Below are 23,157 nucleotides of genomic sequence, written 5' to 3'. Positions count from 1 at the left end.
TTTCAATTTTTCAAAGCTCTGCAATTTTATTCTCTCTCCATCTTGTTCCAGAATTTCCCAATATTTCGGCCATTTGGCCTCCATATTGAGTTTTTTCTGTCCCTTTGCTTCCATTGGTGACAACCATCTTGGGGTTTTTTTCCCTAACAAATCTTTATATCTTATCCAAACATTAAACAATGCTTTTCTGACAATATGATTTTTAAATGCTTTATGTGCTTTTACCTTATCATACCACAAATATGCATGCCATCCGAATACATTGTTAAAACCTTCTAAGTCCAACACTTCAGTATTTTCAAGAAGCAGCCATTCTCTCAGCCAACAAAAAGCAGCTGATTCATAATAAAGTTTAAGGTCTGGCAGGGCAAATCCACCTCTTTCTTTAGCATCCGTTAATATCTTAAATTTTATTTGAGGCTTCTTGCCCTGCCAAACAAATCTAGAAATATCCTTCTGCCACTTCTTGAAACAATCCATCTTATCCAATATTTGCAATGTTTGGAACAAAAATAACATCCTTGGCAGCACATTCATTTTTATCATAGCAATTCGGCCTAACAATGATAGCTTCAAATTTGTCCATACTTCTAAATCCTTTTTCACTTCAGTCCAACATTTTTCATAATTATCCTTAAATAGGTTCACATTTTTAGCAGTCATGTTAACCCCTAAATATTTCACTTTTTTAACCAATGTTAGTCCTGTCTCCTCCTGAAACCTCTCTCTCTCATTCATAGTTAAATTTTTCTCTAGAACCTTGGTTTTCATCTTATTCAACTTAAAACCTGCAACCTGTCCAAATTCTTGAATCAGTTTCAATACCCTTTTAGTACTAGGTTCTGGCTCCTGTAAGGTCAATACTAAATCATCAGCAAATGCTTTCAATTTATACTGTTTAGCTCCCACCTGTATACTTTTAACCTCTTGGTCCTTTCTAATCATATTTAGCAAAACCTCTAGGACCGATATAAAAAGCAATGGAGAAATTGGGCAACCTTGTCGTGTCCCTTTTTCAATCTTAAACTCTTCTGTCATCACATTATTCACAATTAATTTTGCCTTTTGTTCTGAATAAATTGCACCTATACCATTTTCAAAACCTTGTCCTACCCCCATCCCCTGTAAATTTTTCGCACCATAGGGCGCACTGGACCATAGGGCACACCCAGTTTTTAGGGGGGGGAATCAAGAAAAAAATCTCCCCCCCCCCAGCCCCAAAGAGCAGCGTACAGGCTGCGCACAACCTCTCCCTGCCAGAGGGGTTGCGCGCAGCTATGGAGCAAGCCAAGGCAGGGGGCGGGATGGATCCCGCTCACTGTTTTGGCTTCCCCTTTAGCCCCGTGCAGCCTCCCCCTCCCGGGAGAGGCTGCGTGGGGCTAAAGAATCCATAGCCCCGTGCAGCCTCTCCTTGCCGGAGGGGTTGCGCGCAGCTATGGAGCAAGCCAAGGCAGGGGGCGGGATGGATCCCGCTCGCTGTTTAGGCTACTCCTTTAGCCCCATGCAGCCTCTCCTTGCCGGGAGATGCTGCGCAGGGCTTTCCTGGCTTTCCTGGGAGGTGGGGGGATTCCCTCACCTCTCGCAAAAGCCCGCAGAAGCCGCCAACTCCTTTAAAGAGATCGCGGCTTCTTCTGGCTTTTCTGGGAGGTGGGGGAATTCCCCCACCTCCCGCAAAACCGGCAGAAGCCGCGCACACTTTAAAAGGGCTGCACGGCTTCTTCTGGCTTACCTGGGAGGTGGGGGGATTCCCTCACCTCTCGCAAAAGCCCGCAGAAGCTGCGCAACTCCTTTAAAGAGATCACGGCTTCTCCTGGCTTTCCTGGGAGGTGGGAGAAGGGACTGATGCGGCCAGTCAGTCCCTTCTCCCGCCTGTGGAAAAGCCCGCAAGAGCGCACGGAGCTTGTGTGCGGCTCTTGGGGGCTTTTCCCGCCTGCCTCCCCCTGCATTCGCTCCATAGGACGCACACACATTTTCCCTTGCTTTTTAGGAGGGAAAAGGTGCGTCCTATGGTGCGAAAAATACGGTAATTATTTTTTCATTAATAACATCTAAATTAATAACATCTCAAATCTTGCCACGTCATATCCAAAAAAACAAAAACAAAAAAACAATCCAATTAAACATTTCATATTGATTAATTTAATGGGGCTTCCCATTTTCTGGCTGTTCCGGAGATAGTCCTATATTTGTGTTCCTGCATTTCCTCTATTATTTCCAAATGTCTTCAAACCACACACCCCCAACTTCACCACACCAGCTCTACACAGTCGTATCTTGGAAGTCGAATGGAATCCATTCCAGAATCCGTTCGACTTCCAAAACGTTTGGAAACCAAAGCGCGGCCTCTGATTGGCTTCAGGAAGCCCCGTCTGACATTAGGCTTCCAAAAATAGTTTGCAAACTGGAACAGCCACTTCCAGATTTGCAACGTTTGGCATTTGCAACAATGCAGGAATGCAAAAATTATTTTGCTCATGTTGAACATGGGAGAAAGGAGCTGAAATGGAGAGTGGCTTGCCTAAGACTGCCTCGCAAATTCATGACAAAAGTAAAACCTTTGTGCTGCATAATTCTGAAGGTGTCAGCTTCCCCTGTAAGGATTTGGATGTCTCTTGTAGATCAGAGCAGTCTAGTACCCTGCCCACCTGCCTCTGCAGAAGGGTCTCGCTTCCCACATCCGCCAGAGAGTCCCATGTCCCCTCAGTGTCAGAAGAACCTGCATCAGAAAAGAAACACAGTGTGGTTTGGCCAAAACTGGCTGAAGAGAACAAGGAACGATATCAGAGGTTGTTCAGTCACCAGAGGTGAAGTGCTGCTACTCTCATTTGGTCCTTGGAATATCAGTCAGTTAGGAGGAGCTGCAGATTTCCTTGCAATGATGCGCCCTTCCAAGCAGCGGGCTCATGGCCTGAGGGAAGGGTCCTTGAACCAAGAGCCTCCTGGTCTGGGCTTGGGACCTGCCAAGCTGCCCAGATTGTTTTTTCTACCTCTTCAGCCAAGAGGGTAGTTGCTTACTGAGCCCAACTAGCGCTGCCTACACAGAAGTGGGAGGGGCCACAAGACTTGGGTGGAGGCCCCACACCCCTGTGGTTTGCACAACAAGACTTTAAAAGCAGAGGTTGGCTGGCCATCTGTCTGGGATTCCTCAGCTGAGATTCCTTCCTTGCTGGGGGTTGGGCTTGGTGAGCCTCGGGATCCCTTCCAACTCTATGATTCTGTGATGCAAAAAGACATATCTTAACTCCACACATATATATTCCTGGGTCTGAACTGGCAGTGGCCAATCTGGATCGAGACCTTAAGATGGTAGTGGAGAGCTGGAGGAAAAGGCCAACCCTGTGTTCTGCAGCTGTGAAAAAGGCCCATTCCATGCTGGGTGGGGGTCACTTGAACATGCATTTAAAAACAAGACTGTGGCTCCCAGAATGCCATTCACAAATCTGTGGTGCAAAAACACTTGGAATACTGTAGATCAGCGGTTCCCAATTGGTAGTCTGCAAAACTCACCTAGAGGGTCTGTGGCTGGCACATACCCGTCAACAGTCTGGGACATCCTGTCTTCTTGGGGGGGGGGTGTCATGCAAAATTGTGATGCCCCAAAGGGCTCACGCCTTCTCCTCCTCCTTCCCTCCCCCAGTATGGCCAGCCTGCATAGAGCACCAGCCCCACATTACCCCCACAGCTGCCCTCCCAAGAGACTCTTCTGCAGGTGTCTTCTTGCCTGGCTTCCATGCTCAGCCTTTGGTGGACAAGGGGAGAAATGGCCTGCAAGGTCACAGACGATCCTCCTCTTTTAGCTTCTGGGTTAGCTGAACCGGGGAATTCTGCTGCCACTCACACTTCCACCTTCTCATAGATGTGGCCTACACCCACTCTGCCACTCATAAGTGTGCACCAAAAGTGTATGTCTGTGTTTGGATAGGTATACATGGGCAGGTCCCTGCATAATGGCCTGCATAATGACCTCTAATAACCATTTGGTTTGGTGTGGATAGGAATGTATGTGTAGGTGACCCACCTTGGACACCTATAATGACCACCCACTTTGGTGAACACAGGAAATGAACCATTGCTTGCAGTCTGTGGCGAAGGTGTCAATTTATCATCCCTGGTTGCTCATCCCCTGGAGTTCCTTCCAGGACAGTCTTGAGGGCTCCCTGCTGCCTCCAACTTTGCACTCTCAACACATAGTAATTTCTAGGCTACTGAACTGGGGCTCAGTTCCAAACTGGACCATTTCCCCATGAATCCTAATTAACAAATAAGCAATTAAACAAAATTCTTCTTTCTCATTTCAGGGTGGGTAGGAAATGGTCAGTTTGGAACTGGGCTGCAGTTTAGTAACCTAAAATTATTTCTAATAATCCAGTCTGCTTCCCACATATATTTAACCTCACTAATTACGGTAGATGGGCTGAACTATAGATTGGATAAGCGTTGTTCTTTCTTTTCATGTTCCAAGTTGTTGCTTGAAATCTGCTCCTTTGTTGATTTCCATAAACCTGTTAGGCCTTCCATGAACTCTTCAGTCCTGCGTATTTTTAAGTAAACTGAACTAGATTCTCAGCCCCACCCTCAATATGTTCCCCTTTTGGGTGACTTGGAATGGGGAGAACGGTCTCTGCTTTCCTGCTGCTTCGCCAGTCCTGATCCCCACAAGGACCCGCCCCCCTTCTTTCTTGCCAGCCAAGCTTCCTGTGAGTCCCTTGGGGGGAGGACGCCGAGGGCCAAATGCCCCCATTCAGCTGGATGGACTGATCCTTCCTCTCTCCCGCACCTGCAGTCCTGCCGGCGATTGGCCTGGCGTTCAAAGGAGCGACCCATTTGGTTCGATTTGGGTCGTAGCTTCCACCCCCGCAGGCGAGGACCTGCCCTCGTGCCCCTCTGCCGTGCGCAGCAATGGGGGAAGAAGACTGACTGGCCGACCTCGCAGGGCGGTGGGGGGGTGTCAGGACTACCGAGTCATCATCGCCCAGGGAGCGTCCAGCGAAGATGCTCGACGGTGTCCGCCTGGCAGCAGGCAGCGGGAATTGCGAGGAGGATGCTCACTTGCCAGGGCTCGTGCGCCCCGTCCCGGATCCTTGCCGAGGCCGAGGGAGGGAAGGAAGCGCTCGCAGAGGCCGAGGGAGACGCCACCCGGGGGGCAGGGCGGGCGGTGATAAAAGGGCTGCCCCTACTCCGACGGCACCAAGAGGTTGAGCTGGCAGGATGGCGCTGAGCGGAGTCAACCAGAGCCACGTGCAGCCCGTTTGGGCCGAGATCCCGTCCCGTTCCGCAGATATCGGCGCCCGGGCTGTGCCCAGGTAAGCCCGCCCCGTCGGGCAGGGACCCTCTGCCGATGGCGAGGCCATGGCCCGGCCCTTCTCCTCTTTACTCTCGTTTCCCGCAAGCTGACCTTCTTCTCCCCCTCCTCCCGTAGCACCGGCCCCTCAGAGGAGGAACTGAAGATTATCCTCTTCCAGTTAGGCTGCCACCTCGTTATGGATGACGGCGAGGGCGACCCCAGCAACCTGAGCGCCCTGCCCGCCCAGAACCTGCTCGCGGACCCCGTGAACTCCAGGGTGAGTCTGTCTCCCTCCCCGTCGGGCGGGGGCCCCAGACGTGGGTCCCTCCTTCGCGCCTCTCTGTCCTCTCTAACGCTCCCCCCCTTCGCCGCTCCCACAGCTGCCGAGCCTAGACATCCAGCTGGAAATGGGCATCTTCTGCTCGGCTGCGTATTTCGGCGACGGGGGGTTCTCCATATAACGCTAGGCGAGAGAAGCAGCCGGCGTCCTCCGCAGAAGTGCCGCCTGGACGTGGCAGCCTCGACCACGTCCCTCCCCACCCCCACCCCCACCCCCACCCCCAATAAACCTGCTTTTAGCTCTCACTGCTCTCCCGGAGTCTATTTAGGCTGAACGGGGTGGGGGGTGCGGGGAAATAATGGAGTTGGGAAAGACACTCAAAGTCATCTAGTCTAACCCCCGGAATCAAATCGTCCCTGGCAGACGGCCACTTAAAACCTTCCAAGGAAGGAGAGTCCACCACCTCCCTGGAGTGTCCCTTCCACGGGAGAATCTCTCTACAGCAGGGGAGCTTGCAGCCCTGGAGGGGCCCAAGATGGCAGGAAACACCGTTTTCCTTCTTGAGAAGGGCTTCCCTTTAACCGGCAATGCCCAGGACCCAGGCTGGAGGCTCATCAGGAGAGGAGACAAGGATTCTCATTGGCCTCTTTTAAAATGAATAAATAAATAAATAAATTTTATTTTTTCATTAATAACATCTCAAATCTTGCCACGTCATATCCCAAAAAAAAAACACAATCCAATTAAACATTTCATATTGATTAATTTAATGGGGCTTCCCATTTTCTGGCTGGTCCGGAGATAGTCTTATTTTTTTTTTTTGCTGCATTTCCTCTATTATTTCCAAATGTCTTCAAACCACACACCACCAACTTCACCACACCGGCTCTACACAGTCGTATCTTGGAAGTCGATTGGACTCCATTCCAGAATCCGTTCGACTTCCAAAACGTTTGGAAACCGGAACATTCACTTCCAGATTTGCAATGTTCGGGAACCAAAACGTTTGAGGACTAAGCTGTTTGAAAACCAAGGTACGACTGTACATTCAAAACACTACTATAACACTCGAACAGTCATGGGCTCCGCCCAATAATTCTTTAGTAAGTCACCCAGAGTAGCTGGAACAACCCAGTCAGTTGGAAGAGGTACAAAAAGTAATTATTATGGAAATAGGAGGTGGCAATGGCAGCCATCTTGCTACCTCATAGAACCACTGCAATGGAGACAACATGGTGGACAAAAGAGGCTAACTAACTGAATAAGAGCACCCAGTCCAACCTCCACAATGCAGCAATGTGAACATTATTTTGCTCATGTTGAACATGGGGGAAAGGAGCTGAAATGGAGAGTGGCTTGCCTGAGACTGCCTCGCAAGTTCATGACAAAAGTGAAACCTTTGTGCTGCATAATTCTGAGGGTGTCAGCTTCCCCTGTAAGGATTTGGATGTCTCTTGTAGATCAGAGCAGTCTAGTAGCCTGCCCACCTGCCCCTGCAGAAGGGTCTCGCTTCCCACGTCTGCCAGGGAGTCTCATGTTCCCTCTGTGTCAGAAGAACCTGCATCAGAAAAGAAACACACTGTGGTTTGGCCAAAACTGGCTGAAGAGAAGAAGGAATGATATCAGAGGTTGCTCAGTCGCCAGAGGTGAAGTGCTGCTACTCTCATTTGGTCCTTAGACTATCAGTCAGTTTGGAGGAGCTGCAGATTTCCTTGCAATGATGCGCCCTTCCAAGCAGCGGGCTCATGGCCTGAGGGAAGGGACCTTGAACCAAGAGCCTCCTGGTCTGGGCTTGGGACCTGCCAAGCTGCCCAGATTGTTTTTTCTACCTCTTCAGCCAAGAGGGAGGTTGCTTACTGAGCCCAACTAGCGCTGCCGACACAGAAGTGGAAGGGGCCACAACGCTTTGGGGGAGGCCCCACACCCCTGTGGTTTGCACAACAACAGGGAAATTAAGCTTAGTTTGCCTACCCATGCCTTAGACTCTCGCTCTTCTGGCTCTTAGCCAGCACATGACTCATCCTTCACATAGGATGGAGCCCACAAGCAGAAAGTCTGAGATGTAGCTCAGACTTCTTTTCACTGTAACCACAAGATAAAGCCTGCCTTCAGATTACTGCTGTGAACTGAATGTGAGTTTAAAAAATAAATCTTACTTTTAAAGAAGACTGTGTTGTGTCGTTATTATATTAAGAGGGAAGTAAAGGGGAAAGTTACCGAGAACCATTCAGACTGGCCAAGCCAGACTGGATTGCTTAATTAAAGGATTCTAATGAAGCATCAACTTACTTCCAGTCAGATGCAAAGGGAATGTGCTCTGCTGTTTATTCACTAGCATGAGTGAGAAGGGATATCAAAACAATATATCCCCTCCTGCCTTCCTTAACATTCCCACACCTCCGTCCCTCCTTTGCTGCTTCTGCTTTGCTGCCTAACTCTCCTTGCTTCCACCACTCTCTCACAGATGCTGAGCCAAAGCATGCAGACGGCCTCATCGCTGTCTGGTGCTGACCTCTAAGTACCTCTAGACCGCAGAAGCAACCAGCGCCCACTGCCCACTGCTGCTTTAAGCTCTCTCACTGCTCTCCTGGAGTCTCCTTGGGCTGAGCTGATCCAGGGGTGGCAGGGAATCATGGAATTGTAGCGTGGGAAGGGACCCCCAGAGTCATCTACATTCTACTCCAACCCCCGGCAATGCAGGAATCTCAACTAAAACTTCTCTGCTTAAAAACCTCCCAGAATAACTGATCTGTAGAAAAGACTCTACCAACTGAAAACAGAAACAATGCATGAACTTTTGTAACCCAAGTAAATCCTTTAATAAAATCTATTTATTTATTTTTTAAGAAAAAGATACCTCCCAGAAAGGCGAGTTTACCATCTCCCAGGAGAGTCCTGTCCATGGTCTACAGCGCTGAAGCGGGGGACCTCACCTTCATCTTCTTCTTTGGCAGTCGCTCGTAGCTAAGTAAGATTGTCTTCCATGAACACTGTCTTAACGGTGAGTTCCTGCTGGTAAACTACCAAGCATCCTTGGAGTCCATCGCTGATGCTTGCTTGTCATCATTATTTTTCTAGCCCAGCACCAGCCATTTTAATTACCCACAATGCCCCACGTAAAATGGCTGCCTCAAGCTGCCTAGACCACTGTTTCCCAACCTTTTTTGGGCAAAGGCACACTTGTTTGATGAAAAAAATCTCGAGGCACACCACCATTACAGCCCCGTGACGTCAGCGCGCAGCGTCGCGCCGGGAGGGACGCACGAAAGTGTAAGTTTCAATTTTTTCCCCTCCCCTCCTGTGTAAAGGGGAATGCACTCTGCTAAGTAAAGGCACTTGCCACAGCAGCGTCAACGTCACAGCACCCACCGGCACCCAAGAGAGAAGGGGTCTCAGCAGCCCTTTTGCCAGGAAGAGGAGCAAGAACGAGAGGAGGAGGAGGAAGAGGAAGAGAGTCCCCCCCCAAAAAACATTCTCCTTTTGATCTTCCTTATTTGCAATTCCTCATTGCAAAACAGCGGTTGATATAGAGCTGATTTTTTTGTTATTACAGTCCCCACCCCCTCACCTAGAAAAACACCCCCTGTCAATTTTATTATTATCATTATTATTATTATTATTATTATTCCCCGCCACTCTGGGAGGCTGAAGCCCTTTAAGGCTTCCTTCTGTCCACTCTCTGTGAATTACCTGCCCGGAGTGGGTTTCTGGGGGGGGGGGGCGCTGCTGCCGGTGTCCTCCCCGTCGAGTCTCGCCTTGCCCGGCGCGTGGCGGCCGCCCTTTCCCACACTCTGCCGGCTGCGCTGCCAAGCCCCGCGGCTCGGCCTGTCAGCGTTACCGGGCTCAGCGGGCGGTAATTCCCGAAGAAAGCCGGCGGCGCTTGAAGAGCTGGCAAGCCCCCATTTGCATGTCTGTTTTCCGCAGCCCTTGGAGAGGATTAAGTTCCCTTCTTCCTGCCGGGGAACCTCCAAGCTTTGGGGGTGGGGGGGGAGGAGGCAGCAAAGCGAGGCAGGAAGGAGAGCGCGGCTTGGTTGGGTGAGCTTTGGCAGGGGCAGGGAATGAGAGCCGCGAGGCGGGCGCTGCGGGCGGAAGCGCTGCCCGCCGAGCTCGCAGGCAGCCAGGCAGGCAGATGGCGAGAGCCCCGCGCTGGGCGGCCTCTCCTCGCCGCCGCCGCCCCGCCTCTCGCCGCCCGACTCGCCCGCCTCCCTCCCACGGAGGTAGGCTGGTGTGCCGTGGGAGGGAGGCGGGCGAGTCGGGCGGCGAGCACACGCGGGGCGGCGAGCGAGCTCCCTCCCACATCCCATCGCCGCTCGCTTCGGCCGGCCTACTGGGCTGTCACAGGCGGAAGGCCTGCGCATGCGCGAGGTTTTCGCGCCTTTCTCCAGTAGGCCGGCCGAAGCGAGCGATGATGGGATATGGGAGGGAGCTTGCTCGCCGCCCCGCGTGTGCTCGCCGCCGCCGCCCCGCCTCTCGCCGCCCGACTCGCCCGCCTCCCTCCCACGGAACACAAGGCAACGTTCCGCGGCACACTAGTGTGCCGCGGAACACCGGTTGGGAAACACTGGCCTAGACCACTGCTCTTTTTGCCCTTGCCATAGTCAGGATAGCCCACCAGGACTTATCGATTGGGGGGGGGGGCACCAGACGTCACTTTGCCCAAGTGTTGGCCCTGGAGAAGAAATCAAAATTTTAGACCACTCTAAAAGATGTGTAATGGGGAGGGGGAAGAGATAAATGTACAGGCCCATTGGTCTGGTAGGCCTGACTATCTTCCGTTAAGTTCATTTACAATCACCTCTTCTGTTAGAGGTCATGCCTGTTTTTAAGAGAAACAAATATGGATTCTGATCACACCTCCTATACTCAATGACACCTCTCTGACCTGGGGTAAAATTCAGTCACAAACGCTTTCATGTTGTGAAGGCAGATATAACAACAAATTCTTCAGCCCACCTTCAGAACTGAATGACATACATACCACCAAATCAAACACCGGTTCAGATGTCATTCCCTTTATATTTCAAGTAGGCTCCTGAAACATGAACGCCTTCTTATCTACTTATTTGTCAATGCATTAATTTTAAAAGAAAACATATTTTTTTTACATTCCAAAAGGGCTCCAAGGGCTGGGAAGAATTCTGTTTGATATTCAGAGCGCTAGGCACAGCTGGCTGCTACTACCGACCTGCAGGACCAGCTCACCCAAGCATGCTTCCTCATTGCTATATACAGTGAGAGGGGGGAAGTATTTGATCCCCTGCTAAATTTGCCCGTTTGCCCTCTGACGAAGAAATGACCAGTCCATAATTTTAATGGTAGGTTTATTGTAGCTGTGAGAGACAGGAAAACCCCCAGAGACCCCTGAGCATCTGTTGGTTTCTTCCCCCAGGGGGACAAAGGGTGGAAACAGGGGCTCCTTTCTCTTCAGTTACACCAGGAATGAGGAACTGAACCTTCGGTCCTCCGTCACAGCCAGCATGGCCAGCAATGATGGCAGCTGCAGACCAGTGATACCTAGAGGGCCAAATCTCCGCCTTACAGCAATATAACTCAGCCCCTGAATCTCAAGAGGGGCCTAGGCTCATCCCCAGGCCTAGGACTTCTCCCTGCTGTGAATTCGCTGGTGCTGCACGAGCGAGCGTTTATTGGCACACCTTCGCCCACACTCAGCGCAGTGCTGGGGCCTGTCCCCCAAGTGTGTCCTCTGGTGCTTGGTGAGGTGAGAGGAGTCGACAAACTGCTTCCCGCACTGAGGACACCCGTACGGCTTCTCTCCCGAGTGGATCCTCCGCTGCACCGTCAAATGGCTGCGCTGGCCAAAGCGCTTCCCGCACTCAGCGCAGCGGTGCCGCTTCTCCCCCATGTGGGTCTTCTGGTGGACGGCCAACGCCGACGGCCAACAAAACCCTTTCCCGCATTGGGAACACAGGTACGCGCTGCCCCTGCTGGCGGCGATCAGGTGTGCTGGGAGCCCCTCAGCTCCCACAAGCCTCTCTCCATAGTCTTCATTTCTGGTTGGTGCAGGTGTGGGATGTAAACACAGGAGCAGTCAATGACAACATTCCTAGAGTGTACATGTTAGAACATGGGGGGATGTCTGTCCAGCAAGCAGGTAAACTTCCTGGGGACGGATTTCCTCCACATGTGACCAGAGGTGGGTGTGGCCTCACCTGTGCAGGTAATGACAAAAAGCACAGGGCAGGCAGCCATCTCTCTCTCTGCCATTTTCCTTCGATGAGGAAACATCTAAGGATGCTCTCTTGGCTCCCAGCCAAGAGAGGAGATAAGGCCTATCTTGCTATAAGATAGATCCTAAATGTATGTAACCTTTTTAAGCTGTGCCTTCTGGGATAACATTGTGAACAGAACGTGAGTAAACTCTTTTATACTTTTATGAAGACTGTGTCGTGTCTTGTATTTTAAGAGGGAACTAAAGGGGAAATTACCAGGGTAATTATTATAGAGGTTCTAGCGAACCTGTGCACACGTTACCGTTGCGCACCAAAAGGGGAATGTTTATAAACTCTGCTGATATTTTGGGAACTTGTTAGCACAAGTTGGATTAGGATATAATTAGTCAATATATCCTCTCCTGCACCCCAGAACATTCCCACAAAGGGTTAGTGGGCCCAGTATTGCATATTTCTGCGTATTTTTGAAGGATTGCGTTGGATTGTGATTTTGAGTTGAGTAGTATTTTTTCTGAGTTAACTTCCTGGTAAGCACATGGTCCTTTGTTCCATTGTGCAGTGGGGATTAAGCAACCCCCCCCCCTTCCCTCAGAGTTCACAGTGACCCAAGGCAGTGAAGAATTGTTTTGCATTTTGAGATTTTTGAGATTTTGATTTTAAAATTTTGAGAAATTTTGAAATTTTGAAGAATTTTCAAATTTTGGATTTTAAGATGGCTAGAGCAGCTTTTGATAGTGATGCAAAGCTTGGAATGCCTGTGCTGAATGAATACAATTTCATACACTGGAAGCAGCGCTTGATAGCATGTTTAGATTATAAGCATATTTTGGAAGCTTTAAACCCTCAACCTACGGGATCGTCTGAGGGAGATTTAGCCAAGATAAGTGCTTGGAAACGCATGAACAGCGAAGCTAGACACATAATTTTGAGTGGACTTCGTGATGAGCAGCTATCATTAATAAATAGTACAGATGATGCATCTCAAATCTTAAGAGATATTGAACGCGTGTATGGAGAATCTAGCATAAACAGCTTCAGAAACTTGGTGTGTAAATTAACCAGATTGAGGATGAATTCAAAAGAGGAATTCACAGAGCACATCAACAAGTTTACTGAGATTATTCAAAGAATTGATCTGACTCCCAAAGCTTTTGATGAGGATACAAAGATAGCATTTTTGTTATCATCACTTGGACCACGCTTTAGCACATTTGTAAGTTTGATGGATCATAGACAAGGTCTGACTTTTAAAGACTTGATTGGTTATTTAAAAGAAGAATGCAGAGATAGAGCTGAATCTCCAGTGAGGAATGCTAGAAGCAAGGACAGCAGTTATGCATCTAGGCAATGTACAAAGTCCAAAGAGATGCCTAAGAAAGTGATTTGCTTCAATTGTAACAAAGAAGGACACATTGCAAAGAACTGCAGAGCTCCTAAAGCCAAGAAACCCCACCCCTTTCAGCCAAAAGGGGAAAAGAAGGGGAAATGTGAATGCACATGGTTACTGCAAGAAAGGAACTTAGCTGTCCAGAATCGTGAAAATAAACGTAACAAATGGATTTTAGATTCAGGTGCCAGTTCGCATTTTTCATATAAAAAGGACTATTTTAATGAGATTAATGAAATAAATGATGAAGAAGGATCTGAAATTGAGATTGCAGATGGCAACATTGTTAAAGCAAAAGGTGCAGGTTCCATGAGCCTGAAATGCAATATAAACAATGAATGCATTGAGAACACAATCTCTAGAGTTTTGTATGTTCCAGAGCTGAGTTGCAATTTAATCAGCGTGTCCACTTTGGACAAGAAAGGTTTCCAGGTCACATTTGGAAATGGAGAATGTAAAGTGACTAGAAGTGGCAAAGTGTTTGCTCAAGCAAAGCTAATAAATGGTGTATATGAGCTTGATCTTTCAGAGAACCAGTCTGCAAAAGTGGCACATTCCAGCCAGAAGGATGAAGCAGATCTGGACTTATGGCACAGAAGGCTAGGACACAGGGACACCAGCGCCATTCTGGATCTACAGAAAAGAAATCTTGTAAGAGGTTTGCAGGTAAAGCAGAGCAACAAAGCTCCAGCAAAGTGCATAAGCTGTATTACTGAGAAGGCTATAAAACCTTCATTTCCACGTTGTGCAGAACAAAGAAGCAACAAAGTGCTTGACATAGTGCACACTGACATATGTGGACCCATGAATGTTCCCTCACTGGGAAAGAATAGATACATTTTAATATTTCTGGATGATTTTTCAAGATTTTGTGTTGTATATTTCCTCAAAGAGAAGAGTGAGACAGTGGACAAGCTCCAGGAATACATTGCCATGGTCAAGAACAAATTCCAGAGAGCTCCAGCTGTGTTAATGAGTGACAATGGAGGTGAGTACTGCTCAAATGAAGTGCAGGCTCTCCTGGCCAGAGAAGGAATTGCACACGTAACCACAATTCCTTACACACCACAGCAGAATGCCATAGCTGAGAGAAAGTTTAGGTCCATTATGGACATGACAAGGTGCATGCTAAAGGATGCACGTTTGCCACAAAAGCTGTGGGCCGAAGGAGTATACACGTCAGTCTATTTGCAGAATAGACTGCCAACTAAAGGTGCAGAGCGCACACCATTTGAACTTTGGCATGGGAAAGCTCCCAATCTGTCACACATACGTGTGTTTGGAAGTCCGTGTTACTTCCACGTGCCCAAAGAACACAGACACAAGCTTGACTCCAGGGCAAAAGCAGGTATCCTTGTGGGATATGCTTCTGGAGGCAAAGGATACAGAATTATGGACTTACAAACTGGTAAGACAAATGCATACCATGCGGTTTATTTTGATGAATATGGAAAAGTAGACACTAAGAACACTGTTGTGGATTCTTCAGATGAGTCAGAAAGGACTCAAGAGTTTGTATATTTCCCTTTTGAGACCCCACAAAGTAATAATCTGCCTTCGAGTGTTACAGTGCCCCCTACAGGCGACGCACCAGAAGACGCAGAGGACCAGAACCCTGGCGGCACCAGAGACGAAGATGAGGACTCAGATGGGGACATGCCTGCGTTGGAGGAGGATGAGGAAGCTGATGCGGTCGCAGAACCAGAGGTCAGGATCTCATCCAGAACCAACAAAGGTGTCCCACCATTACGGCTGTCCTACTTTGCAGGGTCGGCGTTTCCACAGGAACCTTCCACTTGGGAAGAGATACAGGAGATGCCAGCTGCTGAAGCCAGTCTCTGGAGGAAGGCCGCGCAGGAGGAGATGGATGCACTGCATCAGAACAAGACCTGGACACTCACTGAGCTGCCTCCCGGTAAGAAGGCCATTGGCAGTAAATGGGTTTTCAAGGTTAAGAAGGGGTCAGAAGGAGAAGTGCAGCGCTACAAAGCTAGACTTGTAGCACAGGGATTTTCACAGCGTTTTGGTGAAGACTACGATGAAGTTTTTGCACCAACTGTGAGGTACAGCAGCGTAAGAATGCTTTTAAGCATTGCAGCCTCCAAGAAAATGAGGGTGAAACACATTGACATTGCTACCGCTTTTCTACATGGGCAGATTTCTGAAGAAATTTATATGAAACAGCCCAAAGGTTTTGTAAAACCACATGAGGCACATCTAGTGTGCAAACTACAGAAAGGACTTTATGGACTTAAACAGGCTGCCAGAGCCTGGAACCAGAAGTTGCATAAAATGCTGACGCAACTTGGGTACAAGCAAGGCGACGCTGACAAGTGCTTGTACAGTAAGTCAAATAATGGACAATTCTCATATATCCTAGCATTCGTTGATGACCTGATTATTGCCACAGCAAGTGAGAGAGACTATACACAGATAGTAAAGCACCTTAGTAAAGAGGTGGAGGTCAAGGAGCTAGGAGATGTCCAGTACTACCTCGGGATCCAGGTGGAAAGAGAAGAGGACGGATCATTTCTTCTTAGCCAAAGACAGAAGATCCACGAGCTAGTTGAGCACATGCAGATGCAAGACGCACATCCAGTTGCTACACCGATGGCTACTGACTTCCTGAAGAATCAGCAGGATTCGAAGCAGTTGCCAGACAACAATGACTACAGGTCGGCGATTGGTAAACTTTTGTATTTAGTTACCACATGTAGACCTGACTTAGCTAATGCTGTGGGGATTCTTAGCAGAAAAGTGAATTCTCCCACTGAGCATGATTGGGCAGGTGTAAAGAGGGTGGTGCGATATTTGAAGGGTACCATGAATTGTAAATTAAGGTTACCAGCCGTCAGAGACCCTAAGTTGATTGGGTATACTGATGCTGATTGGGCTGGGGATAATGCTGACTATAAATCAACAAGTGGTCATGTTTTCATGTTTGGTGATGGACCTATTTCATGGGGCAGTTATAAACAGAGCTGTGTAGCATTATCTTCCACAGAATCAGAATACGTTGCAGCAACAGAAGCCTGCAGAGAGATCGCCTGGCTTGATCAACTCATAAAGGACTTTGGGTTGGTGAGGAAAGGGCCTGTCAGCTTGCTGGAGGACAATCAAAGTTGCCTGAAGCTGACGCAGAGTGAGAAGTTCCTGGCCAGAACAAAACACATTGGGGTTAAGTACCACTACATACGCCAGATGATCCAGGATGGACTTGTGGAACTATCCTACTGCAGCACCCAAGAGATGACTGCTGACATCCTGACGAAACCCCTACCAAGAGAGAGTTTCCAGAATCTACGTGTCAAGCTGGGACTCTGGGTGGTTGAATAAAGTTGTTTATATTTTGTATATGTTGTATTGCCTGAGAAGGGGTATGTGGGATGTAAACACAGGAGCAGTCAATGACAACATTCCTAGAGTGTACATGTTAGAACATGGGGGGATGTCTGTCCAGCAAGCAGGTAAACTTCCTGGGGACGGATTTCCTCCACATGTGACCAGAGGTGGGTGTGGCCTCACCTGTGCAGGTAATGACAAAAAGCACAGGGCAGGCAGCCATCTCTCTCTCTGCCATTTTCCTTCGATGAGGAAACATCTAAGGATGCTCTCTTGGCTCCCAGCCAAGAGAGGAGATAAGGCCTATCTTGCTATAAGATAGATCCTAAATGTATGTAACCTTTTTAAGCTGTGCCTTCTGGGATAACATTGTGAACAGAACGTGAGTAAACTCTTTTATACTTTTATGAAGACTGTGTCGTGTCTTGTATTTTAAGAGGGAACTAAAGGGGAAATTACCAGGGTAATTATTATAGAGGTTCTAGCGAACCTGTGCACACGTTACCGTTGCGCACCAAAAGGGGAATGTTTATAAACTCTGCTGATATTTTGGGAACTTGTTAGCACAAGTTGGATTAGGATATAATTAGTCAATATATCCTCTCCTGCACCCCAGAACATTCCCACAGCAGGGAGGGGAGAGAATCCGGACGCCGCTCCACAGCTACCAGCTGCCAGAGAGAAAAGAAGACTGAAGGCCTGAAGCTGGCAGGAGGAAGGCTCTAAACGATACAGCCGAGTATTTGCAGCCAGCCAACCCTGCGTGGGGTGTAAATGCACTAATGAATAAAAAGAAAAGAAATGTTTTACGTAAGGAACAGCTGGTGCCCGTTTGGACCAGCAAGGCAGAAAGTAGGGAGCCCAATAGCAAGTAGCGTCTGGCCAATGACTGGCCAAGTCAATTAATTCTCGTTTTTTTCCTCCCACATTCACACCCTACATCTCAAGCACAGTGATTCCTTTTTAAATGGTCACCCCTTTCCATAAATAATTATGGGAAGGGCAGTTTATTCAGGGTGCAAAGAGTTGTTGGGAAACCATTCTATTCCCTTCGCAATGCTCTCAATTCCCAGAGTGGTTTAATAGTCAATCCCTCTTCGAAGGGAATTGTAGCTCTCTAATTGTAGCTTGGGGATGTTTTCATCCCCAAAAGGTTTTTGATTTGAGTTTCTACTGAAATGAGGCTGCATCTTAATGTTGTATTTTAATCTTGTTTTTAAGTTGCATTTTAATCAATTGTTTTTATATCTGGTGTTAGCCGCCCTGAGCCCAGTCTTGCCTCGGGAGGGCGGGGTATAAATAAAATTTATTATTATAAAGGGGAATAGAGGAGAGAGAATGAGTGTGACTGGCACAAGGTCACCCTGTAAGCTTTATGGCTGCATCTGGATCTGAACCTGGGTCTCCCAGGTCCTAATCCAACACTAACCATACTGGCTTTCTTATGGCAACTCTGTAAAAATCATAGAAACATAGAATTGGAAAGGGTTCCAAGGGTCATCTAGTCCACACACACACACACACACACACACACACACACACCCCGCCGCAATGCAGGAATCTCAACATTATTTTGCCCGTGTTGAGCATGGGGGATAGGAGCTGAAACGGAGAGTGGCTTTTGCCTAAGACTGCCTAGCAAGTTCATGACAAAGGTAAAACTTTGTGCTGCATAATTCTCAAGCCGTTAGCCTCCCCGTAAGGATTTGGATGTCTCCTGTATATAACAGCAGTCTAGTACCCTGCCCACCTGGCCCTGCAGAAGGGTCTCGCTTCCCACATCCGCCAGGGCCCCCTTCGTCGGCCAGGGAGTCCCATGTCCCCTCAGTGTCAGAAGAACCTGCATCAGAAAAGAAACGCAGTGTGGTTTGACCAAAACTGGCTGAAGAGAGCAAGGAATGATATCAGCCCTGGCCTGAAAACCAGGAAGTGGAACTCCAATAAGGGACATCACATGAACTGGAACATAGTACTGCTGTTTCCAAGACATGGCGGAAACAGCTGGTATGGATGGCCCCATAAAAAACTCTGTGAACAGGGTTGCTGCACACTAATTTTACAGAACTGGGGAGAGCTCAAGGGGAGAGCTGGAGGCAAATGTAGGGGTAGGGTGACCCAGTTGATCACCTGCAGTTCTGGGTTTTGTGGGGGGGGGGCACACCAATCACATGCGACTTAACACTTAGAACAACACTCTAAGTTAAACTCAACACTCTAAGTTAAAACAACAGTACAAGCTATGCGCCCGTGAAGATGGCAACGCCTATGTAAACTTGAATTTCAAAAATGCAGCAACTACTCACCCAGAGAGCTGGCATCTCCTCCGCCACCTGCCTGCTTGGCCTTCCTGCAGAAGAGGCTCTGCCTGGTGTCTGACGGAGCCAGCTCTGCCCTTGGGGAACTCACGAGGGTGTCCTCAAATGGCCCTGACACCTGAAATTGCAGGGAAGGTCCCGCTCAATGCAGGAACAGGGCTGGTAGGAATGAGCATTCGACATCCTGGCACAAACTCCCTGGAACAGCTTGGGGGAGCAAAGGTTTGAGACAGAACTGGAGACTCTCACGAGTCAGCATGATTTGATGTCAGAATGTCAGGAAGCCAGCCAGCAATAAATCATACAAATTATAAACTCAGGGAAGCCAGTCCTAATGAGCACAACAACTCTTCTGAGTAGGTTTTGCTCCTACTCAGAAGATGCCAAAATCTCCTTCTCTCTGGGTCCTTCCCAAGCAACCTGAGACTCCGCTGGCAAGCCTGTCTCTGCTCCTCCCTCTTCATAACCCCTTCTGGTCCTGGGATACCAGAGGGAAGGGAGCTGGTCACAGTAGGAGGGGAGACCCCCTGACTTCTTTATCTGCTTCCCTCCTCTCCTGCTTCTGCTTCTAGACTTCTCTCTGCCACAGATTCTCCCAGCTCACTAAACCCTGTTACCTCTTCAGCTTCTGACACTGCTTCCTCCAAGCCTGTCCCTCTTCTCCCTCTGATCTCCCATCGTCATCCCACCACCAGTCCCCTGGCTCCAAGCCTTCTTTCCTTGGGGGTCTCCAGCAGGCATGGCCAGTAGTCAGGGATGATGGGAGCCAGAGTCCATCAACATCTGGGGGGCAGCAGGTTCCCCACTCCTGATCTCCTAATTCTCTTCCCTGCCTTTTGTGTCCTGTCTGTTTAGATTTTATGTCTTTGGACATGGACATTCTTTGCTTCTAACTTTGGGCAAAGCACTTACATCGTTCTCCATACAGCTAAAGTCTATACAAATTAAATATATTATTCCAAGCCTTCGTGCACCAGATTTTCACAGCTCATAAAGCAGCTTTGACCATCTTTGCCTTTATGAAGACATTTTATATGAGAAGGATTTTATTAGATGGTGATCAGGAGGAGAGAGGTGCTTTGTCTCCCCTCGCGTAAGCGCCTAAGGAAAACTTCCCGCATGGTTAGACCAACTTGGGACCCCAGGGATCAAGAAGGAACTGCAGGATCCTCTCACCTGGAGTACCTGCCTCTCAGCCCCCTGCTGCCTTGCCAAAAAATTCTCAGCCAGGTTCACCGCCTGGGCACAGGTTTCTGGGACTTGCTCCCAAACTTGGCTCCGGACCTCCTCTGGCAAGATGGTCAGGAATTGCTCCAGGATCAGCAGCTCCAGGATCTGCTCTTTGCTTCGGCTCTCCGGCCTCAGCCAACGACGGCACAGCTCCCAGAGCCGCCAGCAAGCATCCCTCGGCCCCCTTGACTCCTGGTACTGGAACTGCCGGAAGTGCCTCCTCCGCTTCTCCGACACCACGGGTTCCCTCTTCAAGATGGCTGCCTTCACTTTCCCATAGTCCCTTCTGTCGCTAGTGTCCAAACTGAGGTAAGCCTCTTGGGCCTCCCCGCCCAGGGCTGGCAAAAGCCGGGCCACCAACTCTTCCCTTGGCCACCGGCAGGCGTAGGCCACGTGCTCAAAGTAAGCGAAAAGCGCCAGGATGTCATCCCAAGGTTCAGTTTCGGTGGGCCTTGCTCTCCCCCATCCAAAGGAAAGGGGATGCTCTGTCTCTGGGCCTTAGACTTCCCAGCGCTGGATCCTTCCTGCATCTGGCTCCTCCTTGACCAGTGGAGACACCTTCCATTGCAAGAGCTTCCTGGCACGAAGGACACAGGAAGCCTGTGTCGATTTTTCTAGGGCTTGTCCCATTCTGAGGGTTGCTGGTGATTGCTCTTCCATTTTAATGCCTTGCAGGCTCAGTGGCGCTTGGGTCACAGTCCCCAGGTCTGCCTCGGCCCCCTCCTCTGCAGCCATCTTTTCTCTCATGGTACCACCTTCACACTCTCTTCAAACCTGTGGGATGTAAACACAGGAGCAGTCAATGACAACATTCCTAGAGTGTACATATTAGTACATGGGGAGTGATGTCTGTCCAGCAATCAGGTAAACTTCCTGGGGATGGACTTCCTCCACATGTGACCAGAGGTGGGTGTGGCCTCAACTGTCCAGGTAATGACAAAAGCACAGGGCAGGCAGCCATCTCTCTCTCTCTGCCATTTTCCTTCGATGAGGAAGCATGTAAAGATGCCCTCTTGCCTCTCAGCCAAGAGAGGAGATAAGGTCTATCTTGCAACAAGATAGATTCTAAGTATATGTAACTTTTTAAGCCTGTCTGCCTTCTGGGATCATGTTGTGAACAGAACGTGAGTAAACTCTTTTATACTTTTATAAAGACTATGTTGTGTCTTGTATTTTAAGAGGGAACAAAGGGGAAATTACCAGAGTAATTATTATATAGGTTCTAGCGAACCTGTGCACACGTTACCGTTGCGAACTTAAAGGGGAATGTATATAAACTCTGCTGATATTTTGGGAACTTGTTAGCACAAGTTGGATAAGGATATAATTAGTCAATATATCCTCTCCTGCACCCCAGAATATTCCCACAAAACCTGCATTCTTGGTCCCCAAAACTCCCTCTCTCACATCCATCAGTGACTACATGAGGCGATTTGAGGCAGCCGTGGAAGAATCGTAACAGCAACATCGTTTAAATAGACATCAGATCAGCCAATTACAAATTATTTTGTACGATAACAAGTGTGAACGAATCAGGCAGCAGATTTTTTTCTTCAAAAAAATCATTTTTTAATGCTTACAAACAGCATGTGTGCTGGCAGGCAACCATCTCAGGAAAGACGTTTTCCTTTTCTATCTTACGTAGCAGGGTACGTCTCTTTAAGAAAGCGTCTGTGTGTGTGCATTACTGAAAAATGAAGAGCAAAATAGTTTTTTCCTCCAGGGCTGTTGTTTTATGAAGGTGCAGATTCGATCAATTAAAACAGCTACAATGAATCAACTAGCGTTTCTTGACTCAAGTGAGTGCCCTAATTAGGATATGATGATCTGTAGAGTAATATGACATCTCTGAGTGATGAGAAGCAATTGTGCCTGAAATGATGAGATATGGTTAAAAAAAGAGAAATATTGGTATAGATTAGGGAGAGGCTAGTGAACCAGGGTTGGCCCTCTCTCAACATTCTCAAACTATGCTTTTAAATGAAACCTGTTTAATCTCAGGGTTCCCGCCCAAGGGTCTTTTGGTATTGTAGTTCTTGGAAGGAATCAGAGGCTTCTAATAATGTCCTCATCACTCTTTGCATCACCAGTACTTTTCAGAATTGTTTGGGGGAATCCAGGGCATTTAACCTGGCTTCAAACTGTTTCCAGAAATGGCTCAGGCAAGGGATGGGGTATTTATGAGTCCAGCATTGACTCAGGATTGCACTCAGTTCTGTCCATGGTAGAGATATCCAAGGGGTGTCTGTTTATTATCTAGCTGATAAAAGGTCTGTTCTCCTGCCCATTTGTATGCATGAATTGCACAACTTTTCTGAAAGCAAAGCACATCCCTTTCGGCTGCACAGGTTGGAACCTCAAGCAGCTAAAGGAGAATTTGGGCTGCGGGGGTGGGGGGGTAACAATATTGATTAGAAAGCATGTATTGTTGGGAAATTAATAATCGCAGGGGTAGCTGCTAAGCACCCCCTGATCTTTATGGATTTACATTTATTTCCCTTTTCTCTCTCCAGCTAAAGCACCCTATGGGTGATGCGTTCTCCATCTTCCAGGGACCTCTTTTTAACTCACCCCCAGGACTGCCTCGCCTCCACCACAAGCTCCTGATTCTCCTGCTGAAACTCTGCCCCCCCCCCCTCCATCTCCAGAGAGGCGGAGCAGGAAGGTTCCTCTCCGAAGCCTTGCTTTGAAACTTTAAGCAAAGCCGGGAGACAGACTTCCTGGTTGCGTCTCCCGCTTTGGCCGAATTTAATTCAATTTAGCCCCAAATTCAGTCAGTTCCCCTACTCACGGGTTGTTGCTTTTTGTAGCCGAATGTTCCCAGGAAAAAAGGTCAGCGCTCACCGACAGCAGCTATGCGGCTTCACTCCACATAAAGAGCGATCAACTCACAGCACCGCGCCAGCCCTTCCACGTTCCGGAGCCCCTTACGAGGTCCCTTCGCCGTTTCTGGGGGCGCTGATGGTGCCCGCCGAGTCCCACGGCCACAGGCTATCGCTGCCTGTGGGTTTCCAGCAAGGGTCTCTGCTTCGCCGTAGCGGACGACCCGTTTCTGCAGAGCTTCCCCTTCACCACTGGAAGGAGACCGCCATTGCCGTTCACGCCGCCGCCGGAAGTCCCATTGCTGG

General features: G+C 48.7%; 1 protein-coding gene and 1 pseudogene across 2 annotated transcripts; one reads left to right on the top strand and one right to left on the bottom strand.

The window, feature by feature from the left end:
• The first annotated feature begins 4,924 nt into the window (after nucleotides 1–4,924).
• LOC144325097 (uncharacterized) lies at nucleotides 4,925–5,830 on the top strand. The gene is made up of 3 exons (XM_077917152.1): nucleotides 4,925–5,303; nucleotides 5,420–5,561; nucleotides 5,665–5,830. The coding sequence occupies exons 1-3, from the start codon at nucleotides 5,209–5,211 to the stop codon at nucleotides 5,743–5,745; spliced, it is 318 nt and encodes a 105-aa protein (XP_077773278.1). The 5' UTR covers nucleotides 4,925–5,208; the 3' UTR covers nucleotides 5,746–5,830.
• A 4,172-nt stretch (nucleotides 5,831–10,002) lies between these two features.
• LOC144325101 (zinc finger and SCAN domain-containing protein 23-like) lies at nucleotides 10,003–22,549 on the bottom strand (annotated as a pseudogene). Its single transcript, XR_013390389.1, has 6 exons — nucleotides 21,403–22,549; nucleotides 19,976–20,803; nucleotides 18,788–18,917; nucleotides 18,235–18,324; nucleotides 17,104–17,155; nucleotides 10,003–11,575 (listed from the first exon to the last, which is right to left on the bottom strand). The product of XR_013390389.1 is annotated as a zinc finger and SCAN domain-containing protein 23-like (transcript).
• Between the last annotated feature and the right edge of the window lie 608 nt (nucleotides 22,550–23,157).

Source organism: Podarcis muralis, chromosome 13 (genome assembly GCF_964188315.1).
Source record: "Podarcis muralis chromosome 13, rPodMur119.hap1.1, whole genome shotgun sequence".
Lineage (NCBI taxonomy): Eukaryota > Metazoa > Chordata > Lepidosauria > Squamata > Lacertidae > Podarcis > Podarcis muralis.
The sequence above is the reverse complement of the archived record's forward strand: the minus strand, read 5'-3'. Positions and strand labels throughout refer to the sequence as shown.

Coding starts and splice junctions, on each gene's coding strand:
- LOC144325097 (XM_077917152.1), top strand. CDS start 5,209: ATGGCGCTGAGCGGAGTCAACCAGAGCCACGTGCAGCCCGTTTGGGCC. Junction 5,304..5,419: donor GGCGCCCGGGCTGTGCCCAG/GTAAGCCCGCCC, acceptor CTCCTCCCGTAG/CACCGGCCCCTCAGAGGAGG. Junction 5,562..5,664: donor CGGACCCCGTGAACTCCAGG/GTGAGTCTGTCT, acceptor CCGCTCCCACAG/CTGCCGAGCCTAGACATCCA.